This window comes from Macrobrachium nipponense, chromosome 18 (assembly GCF_015104395.2).
Source record: "Macrobrachium nipponense isolate FS-2020 chromosome 18, ASM1510439v2, whole genome shotgun sequence".
In the NCBI taxonomy this organism is placed as follows: Eukaryota; Metazoa; Arthropoda; class Malacostraca; order Decapoda; family Palaemonidae; genus Macrobrachium; species Macrobrachium nipponense.
In genome coordinates, this window is record NC_087211.1 from 18,357,771 (window position 1) to 18,376,884 (window position 19,114).

The window sequence follows — 19,114 nt, forward strand, 5'->3', positions numbered from 1 at the left end:
AGGCAGAGAGACGAGGAGGAGAGGAGAGAGCATAGGCCTATCGATAGAGAATCAATAAAGATACTTAATTCATTATACGTATTTACTTTGAGAGATCAAGTTATAATATTTTTTCAAATGTTTCAAAAGTGGAGAGAGAGAGAGAGAGAGAGAGAGAGAGAGAGAGAGAGAGAGAGAGAGAGTACACAGATACCTGGAAAAGTGTTATATGGCTGCCAAGATCATGCTACACTATGCTAGATAAAATTTGAAGGACCATAGTATTCAAGTTCACTCTCTAAGAAATTCATACCCTAATCTTGATTTCATTCGACAGTTGGTGTAACATTCAAGATTGTAAAAAGACATGGAAAATTTAAAACAGGCTGCGGTCATTATATTGCTCTCTTGATATAGTCTGTACTTTTGGAAATCGGTTTTCATCCACAAATCAATCATAAAAAAAGCTGTAAGTAAAAATATTCATTACCACAAATAACTCAATATGTATTGCACAGACAAAGTTTTAAATCGTGCAAAAAATACTCATGTGTTTAGAGATCTTTCAACCTCGCATATAGGTAATGCAGTAGTGTAGGATAACAACGAACTGCTTTGTAATGGGAGCTTAGCCAGAAAACCTTTGAGCTGACATGCTACTTTAACCTTGATAAAATATTCATTTTTAAAGACAGTAGCTTTGTAAATAGCAACTAGTGTTCGATCCATGTCAACGTCAAAGTAATCAAAGTGTGAAATCCAGAACGTAAGCCAGTATCCAGTGACTTGCTCTTTCCCGCTCTATGTTCTAGAGCTCCTCCTCACATCATATAAAAAGCTCTTGCGGATGCAACTAGATTTGCTCAACCTACCTTAGCCGTTGCAACACTGACTGCCATTGACATCAGCTAACTTTACACTTTGGAATACGAACATAAATTTGTAGAAACTAAAATAATTATATTCACCACTTACAATGATACAATAATATTCCTGTTCATGAAGGAAAACAAGTATATATATTGTTGTTGTGATACATAGTACTACAGTCAGAAATTCACATTCTATCTACCAGACCTCTATGAACAAATCCATCTGAGGAATTCCAATTACTTCGGAAATATATCATGTTTTTAAGTATCTGAACGGTTTTGTTTTGCAGTTTTACCTTGTACGATATAATTTGCAATGTATTTTCATATTCTAGAGTAAATTTGGCTAGATTATGTCTTCAATAAAAATAAATGGAAAATTTGATGAATTAAAGCTAATGAAAACTATCTTCACTTTTCTTGTCGATAGTACTTCTAACCACTTTGCTATGACTATTGGTTGGTGCTCAACTTAGAACTAAGCTAGCCCAGCTTGGCCTGGCCTTCGGTTTCTGAATAAGAGTAGCCTAGCTGATTTAGCAATGTTGCTGAACCTATCAGTAAGTGGCAATAACCATTATACATTTCATGTCATGAAACAGATTATTGCAAAAGCTCTAAAAGTTCTTCATTTTTCTGAAACATTAGCCTAATTACAAAACAGTGACATCATCCTATTGCTCTGTGCCAAGTTTAATAAAATATTACTGTTATAGCTTAAATGATGTTAATTCATAAATATATTTCAATATTTACTGGATACACAAAACAGGAAATACTGAAATGGATCAAAATGAGTTATTACAAAGAAAAATATATTTTCATGAAACCGTAATTGCACATCCTAACCTTTACTTGCAGGATATTCATTACCTTTCCTACACTGTCAAAATCACAAAGCCATTAGCCAAAATGTGTGCTTACTACTAAGCTAGGTAGGATGTGGGGCCAAAGGTTAGATAAGGTTATTTTATAATGTATCCCTGTAAGAAGCCTCCCAAATCAACCCAGTTCACATTTTTTTTGATTTCTTCAAAACAGTTATGCAACTTACTAACCGCTTACTAGCCTACTTTTCTTTAAAAGGTCCATACAAGAAACAAATAAATATGAATATGCCACATATTTAGGCAAAAGAGCATTTATCCTCATCTTGCTGGAAAATGAGGTGTTTAGATTAACCATAAACCAGTTTGGTTTCATGAAGGTATTCTCCTCAGATTCTTTTCCTTCAGGGATACTTTGTGTGTGTGCTGCTCTTGACAGGAGATGGATTATGGTTCTAAGCCCTGGCACTAGTGTGTGTATATATATATATATGAATAACTTAATCACAAAATATATAAAACGTGATGCTATGTATAAATAAAGGTCTCTCGCCTTTCATTTTTTTCCTCTGTAGCAAAAACCTTTATATATATATATATAATTTTTTTTGGAATGGTTAACTTATTGTGCAATCAGGCTGGCTCGAATATCATTTTGATTAAAGCATCATTAGTTTTGTCCATGATAACTGCCTACCAATGCCTTTCTGATAAGTTCAAGTTAGCTGTTTGGCTTACAATGGCCAAATGCAGAATGGTCCTCTCCTATGTACACCAACTTTGGAATAGTAGAGATGACTTGTTCCAATTAATAACAGCTAAATCCTTGAAAGGGAATGATCCCAAAAATTTTCTAGGACATACCTAACATATCCTTTCTGTTCAACCATTCTTTTTTACAGCAAACATCCAGGTTGTCCGAAATAAAATTTACATTGTTACAAGTCGTCTTTACTATTTAAAAGTGCTTGTCCATATGGGAGGAAGATTCCGGAATCAGGCATCATAAGCCAAGCAGCTAGGCTAAAGTGAACTTTACAGAACAACAATGGAAGAGACAAAGTGAATAAAACTCTCCAAGAAGAAAACAACCTCAAAAGGGAATAACCTAACTTCGTAAAGTCCAAGCTAATTCAAAATAAACAACTTTTTAACAGACATGAATACTGCATCTGCAAGAGCTTTTCTCATTTTCTTCATATGAACACCACTGGCAGACATGGGTAACCTACACTGGCTTCTATGAATAAGCTATGTTAACCTATGATAAATTAGCACATAAAGTGCACATTGAAAAGCCAGTAATAACATGGCATATGTTATCTGTAGGCTTGGCTAAGTACAGAATGTACAACAGCAAAGACGTAGCCTAATGACTGGGTTCGGATAGCCTACACAGGGGAACAAGTAGGCTAACTTAAAAGCCTAAATTCATGCAGAGCAAATCTATGTAGAAATTCAATAAAACAGCGACACTGGCCTGTATGCTAGAACACAAAAGATGGAGCACCGTAGGCGCAAGGTGGAACCTTAGGCAGAGGGGCTAGCTAAGTCTGGCCTAACTCTAGAACTAGACGAGGCGACAAAATTAAATGGGTATCTGACGAAACCTTTAGCCATTATTAGCCCAACCTAAATTACTCAATATACCCTTCGGTTACCCATCCTTCGTCAGATCAAGGTAAAGTTACCGCTTCGGGAGCCCAGACCAGGGCAAGGTGGTCGGACCTACGTAGGCCTACGTAGGTACCTAATCTGCTGAAAAATTAAAACAATGGAACTAGAAGGGCACAATAACACGAGGAAAAGGCTCCCTGGCGCTCATTAAGTGCCGGAAGAGCTTACGCGATGGCAGGAGCGTTCAAACACGACACCCGACACACGCAACTAGAGGCGGGATTAAAAATAGTAAACGATACGAAACAAGTGATTATGGCGTGGTAATAAGCAGCTACCACAACAGGACGCCATAACCTACGTCTCTTCGCCCTTGCTCTCTTCCTCCCTTCATTCCCGGCTACTGCCAAGACTATTTCGCCTTCGTCGTACCCGCCGAACGAGTGTCAGGCGAATCGAGGGAACCATACGACGGTATTATACTCACCAATAAGATTTTTTGATACCACTGTTTGTTCAATAACAAAACAATCGTCCTTCTCTAAATATCGTTAGGTTGGTCTCCACTGGAAATGGCAGAATGCTCGGAAGAGTATTTTTAAACCTTTTTAAAATGTTTTATCGCAATTGGCTGCGTTTTTATAGTTTTATATTTATTTAAAAATGTCTAATTTCATGAATTACTAGCAAAATGCTGAAAAGTAAGAAAATTGTGGAAATTAATAATGAGTAGACATAGTCGTAACGTCTCGGTCCGCCGACCAATAGGAGGAGACGCCATCTCGGAACCTCATTGGCTGGTTCGGTACCTGGCGGGAAAACGGCGCGGTTTTAAGTCACTCGACGTGAGTTACATTTCATCTTTGACTTTCATTCGGAAATCAAAGGTATCGACTATAATTTAAGCGCAGTCGTCGAATGTTTAGAGATCTTTAGTGAAACCGTGATAGAAAATCAAATTCAATGTTCCGGCTTCAAGACGATGGTGGTGGTGGTGTTCGAGCTGGCCGCCATAGTACGCTCTTTTTTTTATTTTCTATTCTTATATATATATTACGCAACTAGAAATATTTTTCCCGACGATGGATGGAGTTATCTCATCGTCAGCGTAGCCTACTTTCATCCGAGTCCTCAGGAATAAAAGGAAGACGGAAAATGGCCAATGACAACAGCTTCCGGCAGTGTCGTAGGGTCACTTGAACCAAATGCTAAATTTTCAGGTTAGTTTGCACTGAAACAGTTATAGCACAGTGTCTTCTTCATATTTTTGCTTTGAATAAAAAATCTTTTTATTTACTTATAATTTTTGCATTTCATACGTATACTTATATACTGCATCCTCAACAATTTCGATCGTAAAAACTATCAAAGCCGGTTTCGGGATTGGGGTATAGGCCTATGGCAGGCATGCATCTATTATGAAAGGAAAATATACAAATAATCATTATTAAAAAAAAGTGGACGGTTCATTTCCCGTTTCTGTCACTTTCTAAGAAGATTTTACCGACAGAAATGTTAAGAATTCGGCTGAAAATGTGAAGCAAGAGACGACTTAAGACATGATGAGACTAGGGAAGGGTGTTTCATGGTTATACTGTTCAGTGGTGTACAGCCCCCTCCCCCCATCCCCTGGCCCCCCATAGCAACGCTGGTGTTACTGTTATCATTTGGTTGCCAACCCTATGCAGTATGCTCGATGTTATCGTTACTTAAAAAAAAAACACAGGTCGAAGTGAGTCAAATTAGGCTTATAAACTACTTGTTTAACCTTACCGGGCGAGTCAAGCAATTTTGTACAAAGATAGATTCATTATTGTTATTATTATAATTGAATTCTCTCTCTCTCTCTCTCTTCTCTCTCTCTCTCTCTCTCGTCTCCTCTTCTCTTCTCTTCTCTCTCTCTCTCTCTCTCTCTCTATTTGCTCACTCTTGCTTTGTCACTAGCAAGTCAACGCAGCTATCGACCGCGGACATGTCTGACAAGCGATATTTTGCAATTGTTTTAAGTAGCGACACGTTAGACTTCTGGAGAAGCAACGTTTCATAACCCAACATATTCGTCCTAACACATTAATTCAGTCTGCATCTGTGCGTCTGGCGCAAGGCCGGCTCATTCCAATTCTAAGCCACAACGCGTATTGTTTCTCAGTCTGAAAAAATAATTTACTGATTCCCAAACTTTTTCTGGTCGTTACCCATTTTTCATACAGGATACTTGTCCATGGACCACCACCAAGCATAACCCATGTATGTATAAAACCCATGGTTTTAAACCTCAGATTAGTATAGGTTTTAAACCTCAGATTATGTATAAAACCCATGGCTTTTGACCTCAGATTATGTATAAAACAAATGGTTTTAAACCTCAGATTATGTATAAAACCCATGGTTTTAAATCTCAGATTATGTATAAAACCCATGGCTTAATTTAGACCTCAGATTATGTATAAAACAAATGGTTTTAAACCTCAGATTATGTATAAAACCCATGGTTTTAAACCTCAGATTATACCCCCTTGCATTTTGCTACATGTTCTGATTTTTCATTTCTGGAATGGTAATGGTTCTTACATTAGTGTGACGAGAATTCTTTATTGCCCTGGAATGATCTGTATTGCTTCAAGTTCTAGAGAAACGATTAATATAGTTTATCTTAGGAAGTTTATATACTTCACATCATCGAGACATGAAAATATTGTTTACTAATACTATATGATATATCTTTTCTTGTTTACGAGATCGTTACATTGTTTCTTCTTCACAACCAACCGGCCCACCAATGGCCCCCCCCCCCCCCCCCACCACTAAAGGGTCCTCTGATAGTTTGCCATTACGTAATTTACTTAGTCTCTTCGCATAAACAGAGCTAAGGTATGGATAGAAACCGGGAGTCTGTCAAGCCCGAGATGTTTAAAAAAAAAAAAATATATGTTTAAAAAAAAAAAAATGCTCCGAAGTTTCTTCGACTCAGTCGAGTTTCTGTACAGCGTATAATCAAGGGCACCGAAAATAGATCTATCTTTCGATGGGCTCGGTAAATGATGATGTATGAACCGCGGCCCATGAAACTAACCACAGCCCAGTGGTGGCCTGGCCTATATTGTTGCCAGACGCTCGATCGTGGCTAACTTTAACCTTGAATAAAATAAAAATGACTGAAGATTACTAATTTGCTTTTATATTACTTTTATTCAAGATTACCAGTGCACCAGATTTGTCAGCGTTCGTCTTTTATATATTTTTATAACTTTTCAATTGACTTCTGGCTAACGAAAATTTTATTCTTGAGGTGGGGGGGGGGGGGGGGGGGAGTTGTTGCGTGGTCAGGGTGCGTGGTGGGGCTGAACATGGAGTGCATGGTTTTTCTTTCATATTTCTGCAGATCCCACAACTAAGTTTGCATCTTCACTGGCAATGTTCAGTATCCTTTCCAGAATTGCGGAGACCTTCAGGCATTTCCACACTATAGGCTTAGGCGTAAGTCGTATTTCCACCCACGTGGACTTCTTTGCTGAGTATATTCATTTTGTGTTTTATTTAAGATCGTGATAAACCTTTTCCTTTCATTTGTTCATAGCAATAGTGTTACCCTTAGCAGATCTAGGTTTTACTTTGGCTTGTTATCTACATGTCACCTACTCCGGGGTGTTATTACTAATAAACATGACGGAAATAATTTGGGACGCTGTGTTTAGTACTAGACCCTCGGGGATGAAAATATAATACACCCATTTCTATAATGAATGGTCGACAGATTAGATTGATAAACGATATCTCCGTGCAGCCGTCTACTTTACATTTACCACACGGTGTTTAATACCAACACCTCGGAGTAGGTACGTGACGCGTAGGTAACATGCCAAAGTATATCACGCTTAGCATATCTATCCTTCCAGCTGGTTACTGAGAACTTAAAATGCCTACTTTTTCTTGTAAGTTCATCAAATGAATTTGAATTTTCAGTTTGCTTGAAGTTGATACATTTTCATTGCCATCTGATCTGGGAATCACTTGTTCACACCGATATTCACGAAGAAAACACAGGTGTTCTATAATTGGCTGAGTGCACAAAATTTGCATAATATGCCCTTCACACGTTGCGCGGTTCTGGTGATTTCAAGCATATACTGCTTAGTACATATACTCATATATATATATATATATATCATATATCTATTATATCTATATATATCTATATATATATATATATGTATATATGTGTGTGTGTGTGTGTGTGTGTGCGTGCGTGCGTGTGTGTGTAAGCGAATACCACAGGAAAATGATAGTTAGAAATCCAAGCGCTTTCGTCTTTACTAAGACATTGTCAAGGAACGAATGAAATACAATTGGAGAAAAAGTTATCAGGTAAACAACAGATCAAAAATACCAGATGGTTAATTGTCAAAAAGGTAAAAGTTAAGAAGATAATCCAGGATTATCGGATATCACACGGTCACAAACCAAAACATAGATTTAACCCTAACAGAAAATACAAATTATCCGTACAATTCAAAACATGTAAAAACTGAATATTTTAATTATGTTGCTTATATTTATCTACAACTTTTTTCATTATGAGGCATCAAGTTTGACTAAACCAAGACTTAAATTTAGAACATTTCCATTATTTGACTTGATGAAACAAGATTCAATGATATTCCTTTTAACTGTCATTACATGGGATTAAGGCTCTTGCTTGACTCCACTTAATAGGATGATCTAAATCTCTCATATGTACGAATAATGCATTCGATATTTGCCCAGTTCTCACAGAATATTGGTGCTATTTGAGACGTTGTGAAAGGGACTTACCGGTTTGTTCGTAATAGACTTTATCACATTTTTTGCAAGGAATTTCATCTTGTTTCATCAAGTCAGATAATGGAAATGTTCTAAATTTAAGTCTTGGTTTATTTAACCTTTATGCCCTCATAATGAAAAAAATTGCAGATAAATATAAGCAACAAAATTAAAATATTCAGTTTTTACACGTTTTGAATTGTACGGATAATTTGTATTTTCTGTTAGAGTTAAATCTGTTTTGGTTTGTGACCGTGTGATATCCGATAATCCTGGATTATCTTCTTAACTTTTACCCTTTTGACAATTAACCAACTGGTATTTTTTATCCTGTTTACCTGATAACTTTCTCTCCTATTGTATTTCATTCGTTCCTTGACAATGCCTTAGTAAAGACGAAAGCGCTTGGATTTCTGACTATCATTTTCCTGTGGTATTCGCTTATTTAATGAAGTCGCGTGCATCTACTGTGATTTTTTAAGCATGCATATATATATATATATATAGATATTATATAATATATATATATATATATATATATATATATATTATATATGAGAGAGAGAGAGTTCAGACGAAAGACGCAATTAGGTAACATATCTGAGAAATCTTGTGCAGCTAGCAGTTTCTTCTAAGTTGCAATTTTTTTAAATTAAGAGAATAAATTTTATCTTCCCTTATTTTCACGTGTCAGAAACTGCGTCAGTTCTTGAGAGCAAAAGATTAGATAGGCCTTTTCCATTCTCTAGGGCAATAATGCGAAAGGAAGAGAAAAATGAAAAAGCGTCCTATAAATTTATAGGTATCACTTGGAGAGGTAGAAGAAAATTGCCCACGTTTTCCCACGCAAAAAGTAGAGAAGAAAATTTAAAACGTTTGTTTAGGTATCTTATAAGATGACTATAGAAAACGGGAGAAATTATATCACGAGAGTATGAACCACATTGCAGATTTGATGGATAACTATATCAAAGAAAGGAAACGCCCGTATTCTAATTGGATTCCCTCGGTGACAATGCCGTGTTCTTGTCATACTGCAAGGGAATATATTAAAGCAAGAATAATACTCGCAATACCAATGGAATTTTAAGCGGATATATTAACCATCCTTACTTCTAAGGATTTTTTTTTTAAGTTTGTTTCAAAACATCTTCGAATAGTGATAAAACTCTGCTATAATAACACATTTACTTCATAAATATGTAACGCCAAATTTATATATATATATATATATATATATATAATCATATTATATATATATATTATATAATAATATATATAGATATTATAATATATCTATATATATATTATATATATATATATATATATATATATTGTACTGCTCTAATATTATCGTAAAAAATTGCCAGTTTTAGGCTTTGGGATTCTCCCATCGTGTCTTTATATCCTGATTGCTATAAGCATCCTTCCTTAAAAGGTGAAATTTTTCGTTCATGTTCTTTTCTCACTTAAAAAAAAGTTCGGTTTTGGAAATTTAATTATCGTAAGTTCACCTTCAGCCCAGTTTTTTTTTTTTTTAATCCTTATCAGTCCCATTTACGTAGGCATTCCTTTACCCCTGCCAAAAGGAATGTACTACGACCCAAACCTAGAGACGGTGCGTACCGTCAAGGAGCTCGGACTAAGGTATCTTTGTTGTTTCACACCGAAAGAATAACCTTAGTTGGCAACATGGTATGGCTAATTTTTTTTTAGCCACTTTGAGTCGATCATCTCTTAAGCATTCATTTTTATTTATGCTGTAACGACCTTATTTAAGTAGGGATTTAATCTCTTGACCCTCCATTAGTATAACGCCGTCATTTTTGACGGTATGGTGTACTACACATTTATAGGGCTATGTGCAGTATTGATTCATCTGTCTATCTATCTGGTTCTCATCTGCTTTTGACCCTCAAAACGGACAGCCAATAGCTGCATTTCTTCGCCTCGGTTGGTGGGAACGAGCAGTGCGAATATCCAAAACAGGATTCTTTAGTCATTCACTAACTTACCAAACTAACGGGCCACTTTTTGGGTAGGGCGTCACTAGTCTGTGCGGCCTTCCAATTACAACAGTGAATTCATTTCTTCTGCATAACTCTCACCTTCTATCACCAGCATATGCTTTGTTAGGGCCAACGCGTCACACAGATATGGTTCCTGGTTCCTAAGCGCTCACTCCACAAACAGTTGCGGGCACACTACACTGTTAAGGTGCAAAGCTTTATTCCCTTGTTTACTTAACCGATTATTTAGTTTAACTTTACCTTATGTGACTTCAAATGTTTATTTAATTCACGTGTATTACCCCTTTCCTGCAACAATAGTAACCCCGAATAAATGACAGATGTTTCAAAATTAAATAATAAAACAATATTTCTACTTTCCTTTTTACCCAACCCCTTTTCATTTTTTTTCTTTACAAATGAGGCTGAGCCGTGCTACTTAGCTTTGACATCCATCGCTTTGCAGGTTAAGAACATTCTTAATTTTGAGGGCCATCCTTGTATATTCCCCCAGTTTTCTGTTAGGGTATTTCATTGTCCCTAAATTTGTGTCCTGATCTTCGTTTTTTTTTTTTTTCTTTTTTTTTTGTATTGATTACACACGAATAAATGTTCGTTGGTGTCCTCCTCCACTCTGCATATTTCAAAGACTTCGTCCTTAAATTTCTCCTGGAAGTTAGCCATTAAGTTCAACATATTCAGTCTGGCTTTCATTATGAGAGAGGCGTCCTGTTTCCAGTTCCCTTATGTACTTGTTTTCCTCGAAGTTATCTATGAACCGCAGCTTCTTCATTTCTTTCCTCGTTTCTTCCAAAGTCTCTTGGGTATCTTGATTCATTCTTATCTTTATTTCCTTTTTCAGTGCTTTTTTGGCATATTCTCTCATTCCATTAATTTCTATATCATATTTGGTACATATGTTTCACCACGCTTTTTTTCCAGCATAGCCCATAGGGGACTCTTAATTGATCTTCTACTATTTCTTTGATTAATCTTTTCTCCTCCGAATTTGTTGTGGAAAAGCATTATTTTCTTATGTTCCATTTTATAGGCTACTGGCCATATGCCGGACTCCGCTATAATTCCCCAATACGGTGTGCCCTTAGGTTGTTCATGCATTCCTCGGAGGATCCTGTATTGCATTTTCTCTAGTGCATTTAACTCACATGATGCATGATTCATTAATATCTAAGCAGAGCATTATGGAGATGTGCTACCTGCATTAATAAAAATCTCTGCATGTAATTTTTGTTTTTGTAACACGTTTTCATAAGCATAAATATATATAAAAAATGTTTATGAGGGCATGAGTCGCCAGTGTTAATTTGGACAAGATTTTGGGTCACTGCCAAAAAAAGGTTAAGAACCACTGGACTCTTAGAAGTGATTGCGCATGACCCTGAGTTACCAAATCATTATCCTTCTCCCTCTGCTTTTGGACTCATCCTCTGCACAAGGAGTTTCCATGGAGATTCTTTCAATCAAGTCTTCTAATAAGACCGATGAGTCTCTCCTGGTATAGAGCAAGTTCTAGATAAAAAGGTCTAACACTCGTGAACGGTGACAAAATATGACGTCACTGACGCCCGTCTAGCCTCGGTCAAGAGATCTTGGTATAGAGATCAGGACTGGAGAATGACAACGCGCTCTGACAACACCCTGCCGTGCAAGAGGTTGCCTTTGGATGGACTGTAGTACCCTTTAAGCCTTTAGAGAGCTTATAGGCAGGTTTCTATATGTTTGTTGCAGTATCCCTTCTTAGACCATCAGCTGCACTGATTTCTACTTTATGGCTCTACTATTTACATCTACTTTTTACTCTGCATCTGTTCACTCCAGTTTCTTCCTACTTAATAATGCTACTTCATCTCAAGAATATACAGCTCAGAGAACAGAGGCCGAGAAGCAGTAAGAGTGTTCATATCAGTTTTCAGAGGCCATGTCTAATACGATTCCAATCAAGTCTGTCTGCTCAGTAATCTATTTTGGTGGAGTGAATAAAAACGCAGGGTAGATCAAAATAGCTTTATTGATGATCTTCCGCAATGCAGAGTGATGTGAATGAAGCTCATGTTTACAAGAAAATTTAAATAAAGTTCGTAATGATGGGAAAGACGAAGAAACAAAGGAAAAGAGAGAGAGAGAGAGATATTAGACCAATGGCACATGTTTACCAAAGCAACACAGTAGATTTAGGAGCAAATAAAAGGAAGAGAGAGAGAGAGAGTCAGTAAACCACATAAGCATCTCGCTTACTAATCACATACATGTTAGTCATTTCACGTGAGGCACACGGAAAGAAATGAAGAGAGTACGAGAGACCGTCTTATCATTCGTTCACTGAAGTTTTCTTACTTAACAACACCCAGCCTTTATTTTAAAAGTTTCCTTCTTCTTAAAAGATGAGACGGTCTGATAGCTTATCTCATCTATCGATACCTTTAAATAATTGCTTATGACAGTGTTAAAAGACCTTTCATTTTCTTCTACGTTAGACTGAGAGAGAGAGAGAATCTGGAAATGTCGTGATTTAGACATACACCCTGTGGAGCAATAGCTTGAATTGCTGTTGGATTATTAGAAGACATAAAAAGGAGAAACTATTTATCTTCGAAGATAGCAACCTACAACTCCCGTGTCCCTTTGCAAACAAACAAAGAAGGGGAAGTTTGTTAGTGTACGTTCATCGCTAAGTGGCAGTGTGTAGGTTTGAGTCAGCTAAGTTGTCTAGACTTCGATTCTGATAAAAGGAACTAGCCTTTGGGGCAAATTGCATTTGTGGATATGACTATATATAATATATAGATATTCTGTATCGAATACATTAACAAGTATTTCATCGTGCAGAAATTCTTGGCTACGTTCAGAGACGTTATGAAATTCATAGGTCTCATTAATGTAAACCAGTAAGCTTCTGTATGAGCAAGGCATTAGAACTCTACAGTGTCATTCGTCTCACTGGTGACGGAAGCGGATGGGCGTTTTCTGGTCTCTAGTTTCTCGTAGGTCTAGTAAGAGCAGAGGCTTGGTCTATCGCCAGCAGATTCTGTATCTGGGCAGTTCTTGTCCAGACAGAGGCAGCTTTGGTCACAACTCACAAGAGATGTGATGAGAACCTCTACCGAAGTCCCTGTACTACATTAACTGATTTTACTTGCTATAGCTACATAAAACTCAAGCTAATACAACACTCTGTGGCTTATAGCTGCTTTATTCCAGCAATTTACGACAACTCTCTTCGGCAGCTTAAGATTTGTGAGAAAGAGAAGCCAACTAAAACAAGGAGCGTTTGGGTTTGATATATTCTTTCAAGTAATGATAAGACAGGCAGATTGACAAACAGGAATACAGTTAGATAGAAGAAGAGAATGAGGTAAAGGTACACAGACAGACAGAGGGGGTTACCATTATATATATATATATATATATATATATCTATATATATATATATATATATAATATATATAATATATATATATATATATATATAGCGAGAAGCCACTTGAGGCATGTCAGCCTTATTGGTTAAAGATGTCTGTGGCGCTTTACGACTGAAACTTGAAACGTTTCTGCCATCCTAATGAACGTTGAAATTGTATAATTTAATAACGAATGTTTTCATAAAACATTCCACGGATGGCTTGTATTGTCTCTTGAGTGTCAAAGAAAGTTTTTGGATAATTTAGTTGCATAAAAATTTGGGATTTTTTATTTATATCGTAAAGGTGACTGTGGTCTAGTATGGCATTTATCTGAATTGAGTGGGCGGATATGAAAAGAAAGCTTTGGAAAATGCCTTCAACATGCTAGTAACTCAAGTATCAGGCTACTTACTGGATTACCCTAAGTGAAGGAACAAGATAAATTCATAAATATGCTTAAAACCACATGATTCTATTTGATATATTTCAAGATGAATAAAAATAACATATATTTTGGAATGCTAAGTTTTCAGGAAAAAAAGTCAGAAAACTGAATATCCTTCAGTTGTTTCTGTTCACCAAAAAATGCCTTTCACCACTGTTCTTTGCAAACAGAATTATATAGCTATAAATACAGTCAGCTACCCTTTATTCGGACATTCTTCTTTGCACGTTCCTTCAAACGATGGGGTTGAAATCACATTCTACCAGATTTCTAATCCTTGAATGAATGTTTACTTGATGGTGTCAACTGTATTGGAACTATAATATTTACAAGGAGTGAAGAGATGAGCACACAATCCTCAAGGAATTTGTGGATGTCTTTACGAGTTTGATATGATGGCGCTTACATAACCAATGTGTTGCTTACCGATGCGGAAATTCTTTTATTTTCTACAGAAATGGATGATCTCCTTAAGAGTCCAAATTTCTAGAGGATCCTTTTGGAATGTCGGAAAGACAAATGGAAGGTCTGCTACTTATACATACAGCATTAACAGAATGCTTTAAAAAAATCCTTTTCTATCGTGTTACGAATATCTTAGATCATACATTTTAACATTAGTTGGACTCAGTAGGGAGTAGGCAATCATCAAGTAAAGTGACTGACTATGGAATCACAGATGCTTTGTAAATGTATCAGCGTGGTACTGGTAGCTGTCAAGACGATGTCATGCAGATGGGGTCCTTAGGAGTGGATGGAATCTGGGTATTCGGGGTTGGGGGGCCACGGGAGGGACCACCAGCCTATTGGTCTCGGAGCTTTCCCAGGTACAGCGAGTGTTTGATGCCAAAGCTGAACATTGGGGTAGTAGCCCTCTCTGTCTGTGAAAATAAGGCAAGACCTTTTAGCTTCGTGAGAATGAGATGACCTATTATTATTATTATTGTTAATTATTATGATTCAGAAAATGAAACCCTGTTCATATGGAAAAAGCTACCAAAGGGGTCACTGACTTGAAATTCAAGCTTCCAGGGAATATTGCGGTGTTCATTTGAGAGAAGTAACAGAACTCAAAATACCGATTATGATATGCAAGTTCCAAATTCGGGTAGTGAAGGAAAACTTTATAAAAGGAGTTCTATTCTTAAAATGAGATCACGTTTTAAGTTATAATGAGTCATAGCTTTCCCAACAAAAGCGAATCATGTTTTCTTCTCTACAACAGCTGATATATACAGAATATGTACACAAGTTATTTGCAATGTTAAATCACCAAAATGATTAGGGAACAAGTTGCTTTCTGCAAAGCTGTCATTGAGGGGGCTGGTTAATAAAAAAACAATTTTATTAATGTTAAAGCAATTGTTAGGTATGAAATTTGTTCGTTCAACCCTTTGTCTAAAGAGACACAACACCTCCCAGTATATAACTCACGAAAGTTAGTCTCCTAATTTAAAATGTACTTTTTTTAATAAGATATCAAGAATATTTTTATATAAGATTCAGCTCACGAATGGGTCCCTTCACTTGGGTGGCGTCCTAACATAAAGATAAAAAAAATAATGGATTTTAGCTAGTCCAAAATCTTCAGCCAAAGTTAACGAGGTCTTCACCTACACTGATTAGTCTTTATTTTCTTCAGCAACTCCGTCTACTTCTTAACAACTGAAACAGGACTAGCTTCCGTAGAAGTTTATTCACGACTCGTTTCTTACCTGCGGGTCTGTCTCTCACTCTATTTCTTCACCCTCTCCTTTCGCTGATACCTACCGTCAAACATTTTTCGGGCGAGTACGCGTTCGGTGCTGGCTTTATCGTGTGGTCTTGGGGTAAGGTGGTCTTTGGTGCCATAGTGAAAGCTGGCAGGCTAGTCCGGCACTTGTCCAGGTCTCCCGCTTCGTAGGTGCCGGGCCCTGGCACTCTCATTTTGTCAACTTCTTCAGCAGGTCTTGCTGCCATGGTGAATTTGGGTCCCATCGGCACATACTAAGCCACGAGAATCATGCACAATTGATAAGAAGGTCATTACAAAGACCCTTTGTTTCTCTTTTTTTGCTTTTAGACCTAATGTTTGCCTACTGTGCAGGTGCTGGCTAATCTGATACTTAAACATATCTAGAACTCACCTTCAGGAGTTAATAATTAATAAATTTTTTATTATGATACTTTACAGGTATTTTAGCAATCCACAACCATGTAGTAGACATATGAAAAAAGTCAATACATATAAATAAGAAAGTATTAAAAAATCAAATCAGCAAAAAGGCTCAAGCAAAATAATACAGATTATAAAGTAAGCTTAAGGCTTCAAACCTTGTAAAAACTTATATTGCAAATTAAAAGCGACGTCCAGATTATAAGCAATGCCCATATAAAAGAATACTGATACAATACAATAAGTAGCTTTCCGTCTGCACACCTAACCAAGACAATCTGCACTGGTAAAGAATTTGATAAGAAAATTAAAACTGACTTGAAGTGTCTGTATAGAAATAAGATGGCGCTCGCCTCTCACGTTGGGAAATTCTTTAATGTCTCTACTTACCTACGGCAAAGAAAGCAATGAAACATCACAAGTGATTATGCTGATTGAAGATGAATATGCGTTCTTATGAAATGCAAATGAAAAGTTATGAACAGTTTTATTCCTCGGACAGCAATTATAACACACCAGTGAAGGTCACCGATAACTTGAGTACCACAGTACTAAGATCATTATTGTCTTGAGTTACGGACACTAATGCTTTCACTTAGTCGCAATGCTATGGAGAATCTTTTCTACGTAGTTCGTCACTTAAACTGAAAATTTGTTCTTGAGCTGCCCTTTTTACAGAGGCTGGTGAAGGGAATCTGAATTTGTGTAACTGTAAATAAGTTCGGTATTAAGAGGAAAACATGTGACACATTTTGTTCTCGAATCGGCCTGAAAAAACTCTGAGATATGAGGACGAAACCGGTCGGGATTTACAGTGTTTCAATTCCCCTGTGCATTGTGTAACAGGAACTTAGGATAATGTTAATGAGAGTGCATGCTTTGAGGGTACTGCATCGACCAGGAAATGTTAATAGACTGCTCCGGACTGTGTTAAGGAGTGACTGACTGGAAGCATTGTCCCAGGACTGTTAGGGACTGCCCTGGACAGCGTTAAGGTATGAAGAAGGACTGGCATGGTACCACTAACCTTTTCAGGGGAATATGCATTGGGGGAGGGTTTGGGGGTTTTGTCGGTGGGCATTTCGGTTCGGGGGGCCATAGTGTAAGCTGGGAGTTTCTCACGGCATTTGTCCAGGTCCCCTGAGTCGTACGTACCGGGACCTGGAATCTTCATTTTGTCGACATCGTCAGCAGGTCTAGGCGCCATTGTGAACTTGGGACCGGTTTCTTGGTACTGGATATTTGTAGGGGGGGAAATTGGTAGGATATGTAATGGCATGCAAGGGGCCTCCTATTGTAAGGGGTTAAGTGTTTCTCAGAAAAGAAAAATCAAACAGGCATTTACTTTAAGATTTGAAATTAAGTGGAGGTCCAAAAAACATCTAATTTAGGTATAAGAATTTCCTGGAAAAGTAAATTGCAAAAAGTCTTCCTGTGTACTGGAATGATAGTTTTAACAAAAGTAACAAAAGCAAAATTTACTTTTGTCAAGGGATGCTCCACGTAACTAGAGACTTAGAATATCTGAGATAATTTAGGCGACTTGCCTTTCTCTGGTTATTATAAGTGACAATATCTATAAGAAAACTTCACTAGAAGGCGTATTAACTCAGATCACTAGTGTAAGAGAAACTCAATTCCATTTTGACTTTGCTAATATTTTGAAATCCACTAGATAATAATTTTATATTAGCTATGACGACTCAATGTTACGTAATTCATTTCATACTTTCCATGTGTAGTGCCACTGATGCAATAATCAGGTGAATGAAACTGACTAAATGAACCACTTGCAAAACTGACACATATGAACCATTTCAGTTTTGTAGAGTCTGGTAAGATTGCTGGTCTCAACATCACCAATAATGCTCTAGGTTCCTGACCTGGAAGACTCCTTAATTACTAACCTTCTCTGGGGCATAAGCGTTCGGGGCAGGTTTGGGGGTTTTGTCGGTGGGCAATTCTGTCCGGGGGGCCATAGTGAAAGCTGGGAGTTTTTCTCGGCATTTGTTCAAGTCCCCTGAATCATATGTACCTGGACCTGGGATCTTCATTTTGTCAACTTCTTCAGCGGGTCTGGGTGCCATTGTGAACTTGGGACCGGTTTCCTGATACTGAGTTTTAGAAGGACAGAGGATGTATATATTCTTGTGGATTGAGGAGTAATGTGAAGAATGTAAACCACATGGAATGAAAAGTAGTATATTGTCCTTGATATGTAGAAACCACTGCCACAGCTAAAGATTAAGCTATACTAGGACACTAGACAAAGATGGCTGACTCAAGCTTTGAATAATACTACAATTGTACTCTAAGACTGTTTCTATCCTATGAAAAAGCAACAGGGTAAACATTCCTTGACTTCATAAAACAGTAAGATTTTATCATCAAAGGAGCTTTCTTAGGTGTTGAGGTGACAAATGAAACTATAGAAAACTACAGTTATCATTGTTAGTACAAGATCAGTCACTAGAAGAATATGAAAAGGATGTATAACTATGAATGGTAGTACAATCCATGCATTGCATCTTTTATTTCCCGTTTGCCCACTGTTGCAATAGCCTGAATTTACAACCTCAGTTACTCTAGTGAAAGCACAAGTAATCATCACAAGGGACTTAGGTCACTTTGTTGTCAGCAGTACTGCCTGGTGAATCTGGCAGTGTGACCTGCAGCTATGCATTGGGTATGACTAACCAGAGAAAGTTAGTAATTAAGGTATTATATTGCTATTGATAAGGTTATCAAAAATATTGAGACATCTCTTTAAGGAACTTATAAACTACTACCTACACTGTTGTATCACTCCTGAGACTTCAGCAGCTGAGGTGATTATTTTCAAATAAAAATAAGTTTACTCAAGGTCTGGTATTTTTCGAGCACCAGCTGACTCGAGAGTGAAATGATGACACCAATCTTTCATCCCATTCACGTCTGGATCGTAGGAGTCTGTACTTCTATATTCCTGGATCATTCAACCTCCTGTTT

General features: G+C 37.2%; 2 protein-coding genes across 19 annotated transcripts in view; both read right to left on the reverse strand.

The window, feature by feature from the left end:
* Window positions 1-3,875, reverse strand: part of LOC135196902 (longitudinals lacking protein, isoforms H/M/V-like) — a 49,618-nt gene extending 45,743 nt beyond the window's left edge. Inside the window, exon 1 of one of the 8 annotated variants that reach the window (XM_064223712.1) lies at window positions 3,783-3,875. The gene's annotated coding sequence lies outside the window, so the exon portion shown is untranslated. Of the gene's footprint in view, window positions 1-3,523; window positions 3,547-3,656; window positions 3,736-3,782 lie in introns of those variants that run through there. The other 7 variants (XM_064223705.1, XM_064223711.1, XM_064223708.1 and 4 more) reach the window with 7 other exon arrangements.
* Window positions 3,876-13,797: 9,922 nt separating this feature from the next.
* LOC135196901 (sperm-tail PG-rich repeat-containing protein 2-like) overlaps window positions 13,798-19,114 on the reverse strand; it is a 77,698-nt gene continuing 72,381 nt past the window's right edge. For 8 of the 11 annotated variants that reach the window (XM_064223703.1, XM_064223702.1, XM_064223697.1 and 5 more), the window contains 4 exons: window positions 18,034-18,240; window positions 17,154-17,360; window positions 15,742-15,957; window positions 13,798-14,852 (listed from right to left, as the gene is read on the reverse strand). In XM_064223703.1, the coding sequence (XP_064079773.1) occupies window positions 14,775-14,852; window positions 15,742-15,957; window positions 17,154-17,360; window positions 18,034-18,240 (708 nt within the window). In that variant the 3' untranslated portion in view covers window positions 13,798-14,774. The remainder of the gene's footprint in view (window positions 14,853-15,741; window positions 15,958-17,153; window positions 17,361-18,033; window positions 18,241-19,114) is intronic. The other 3 variants (XM_064223698.1, XM_064223699.1, XM_064223704.1) reach the window with 3 other exon arrangements.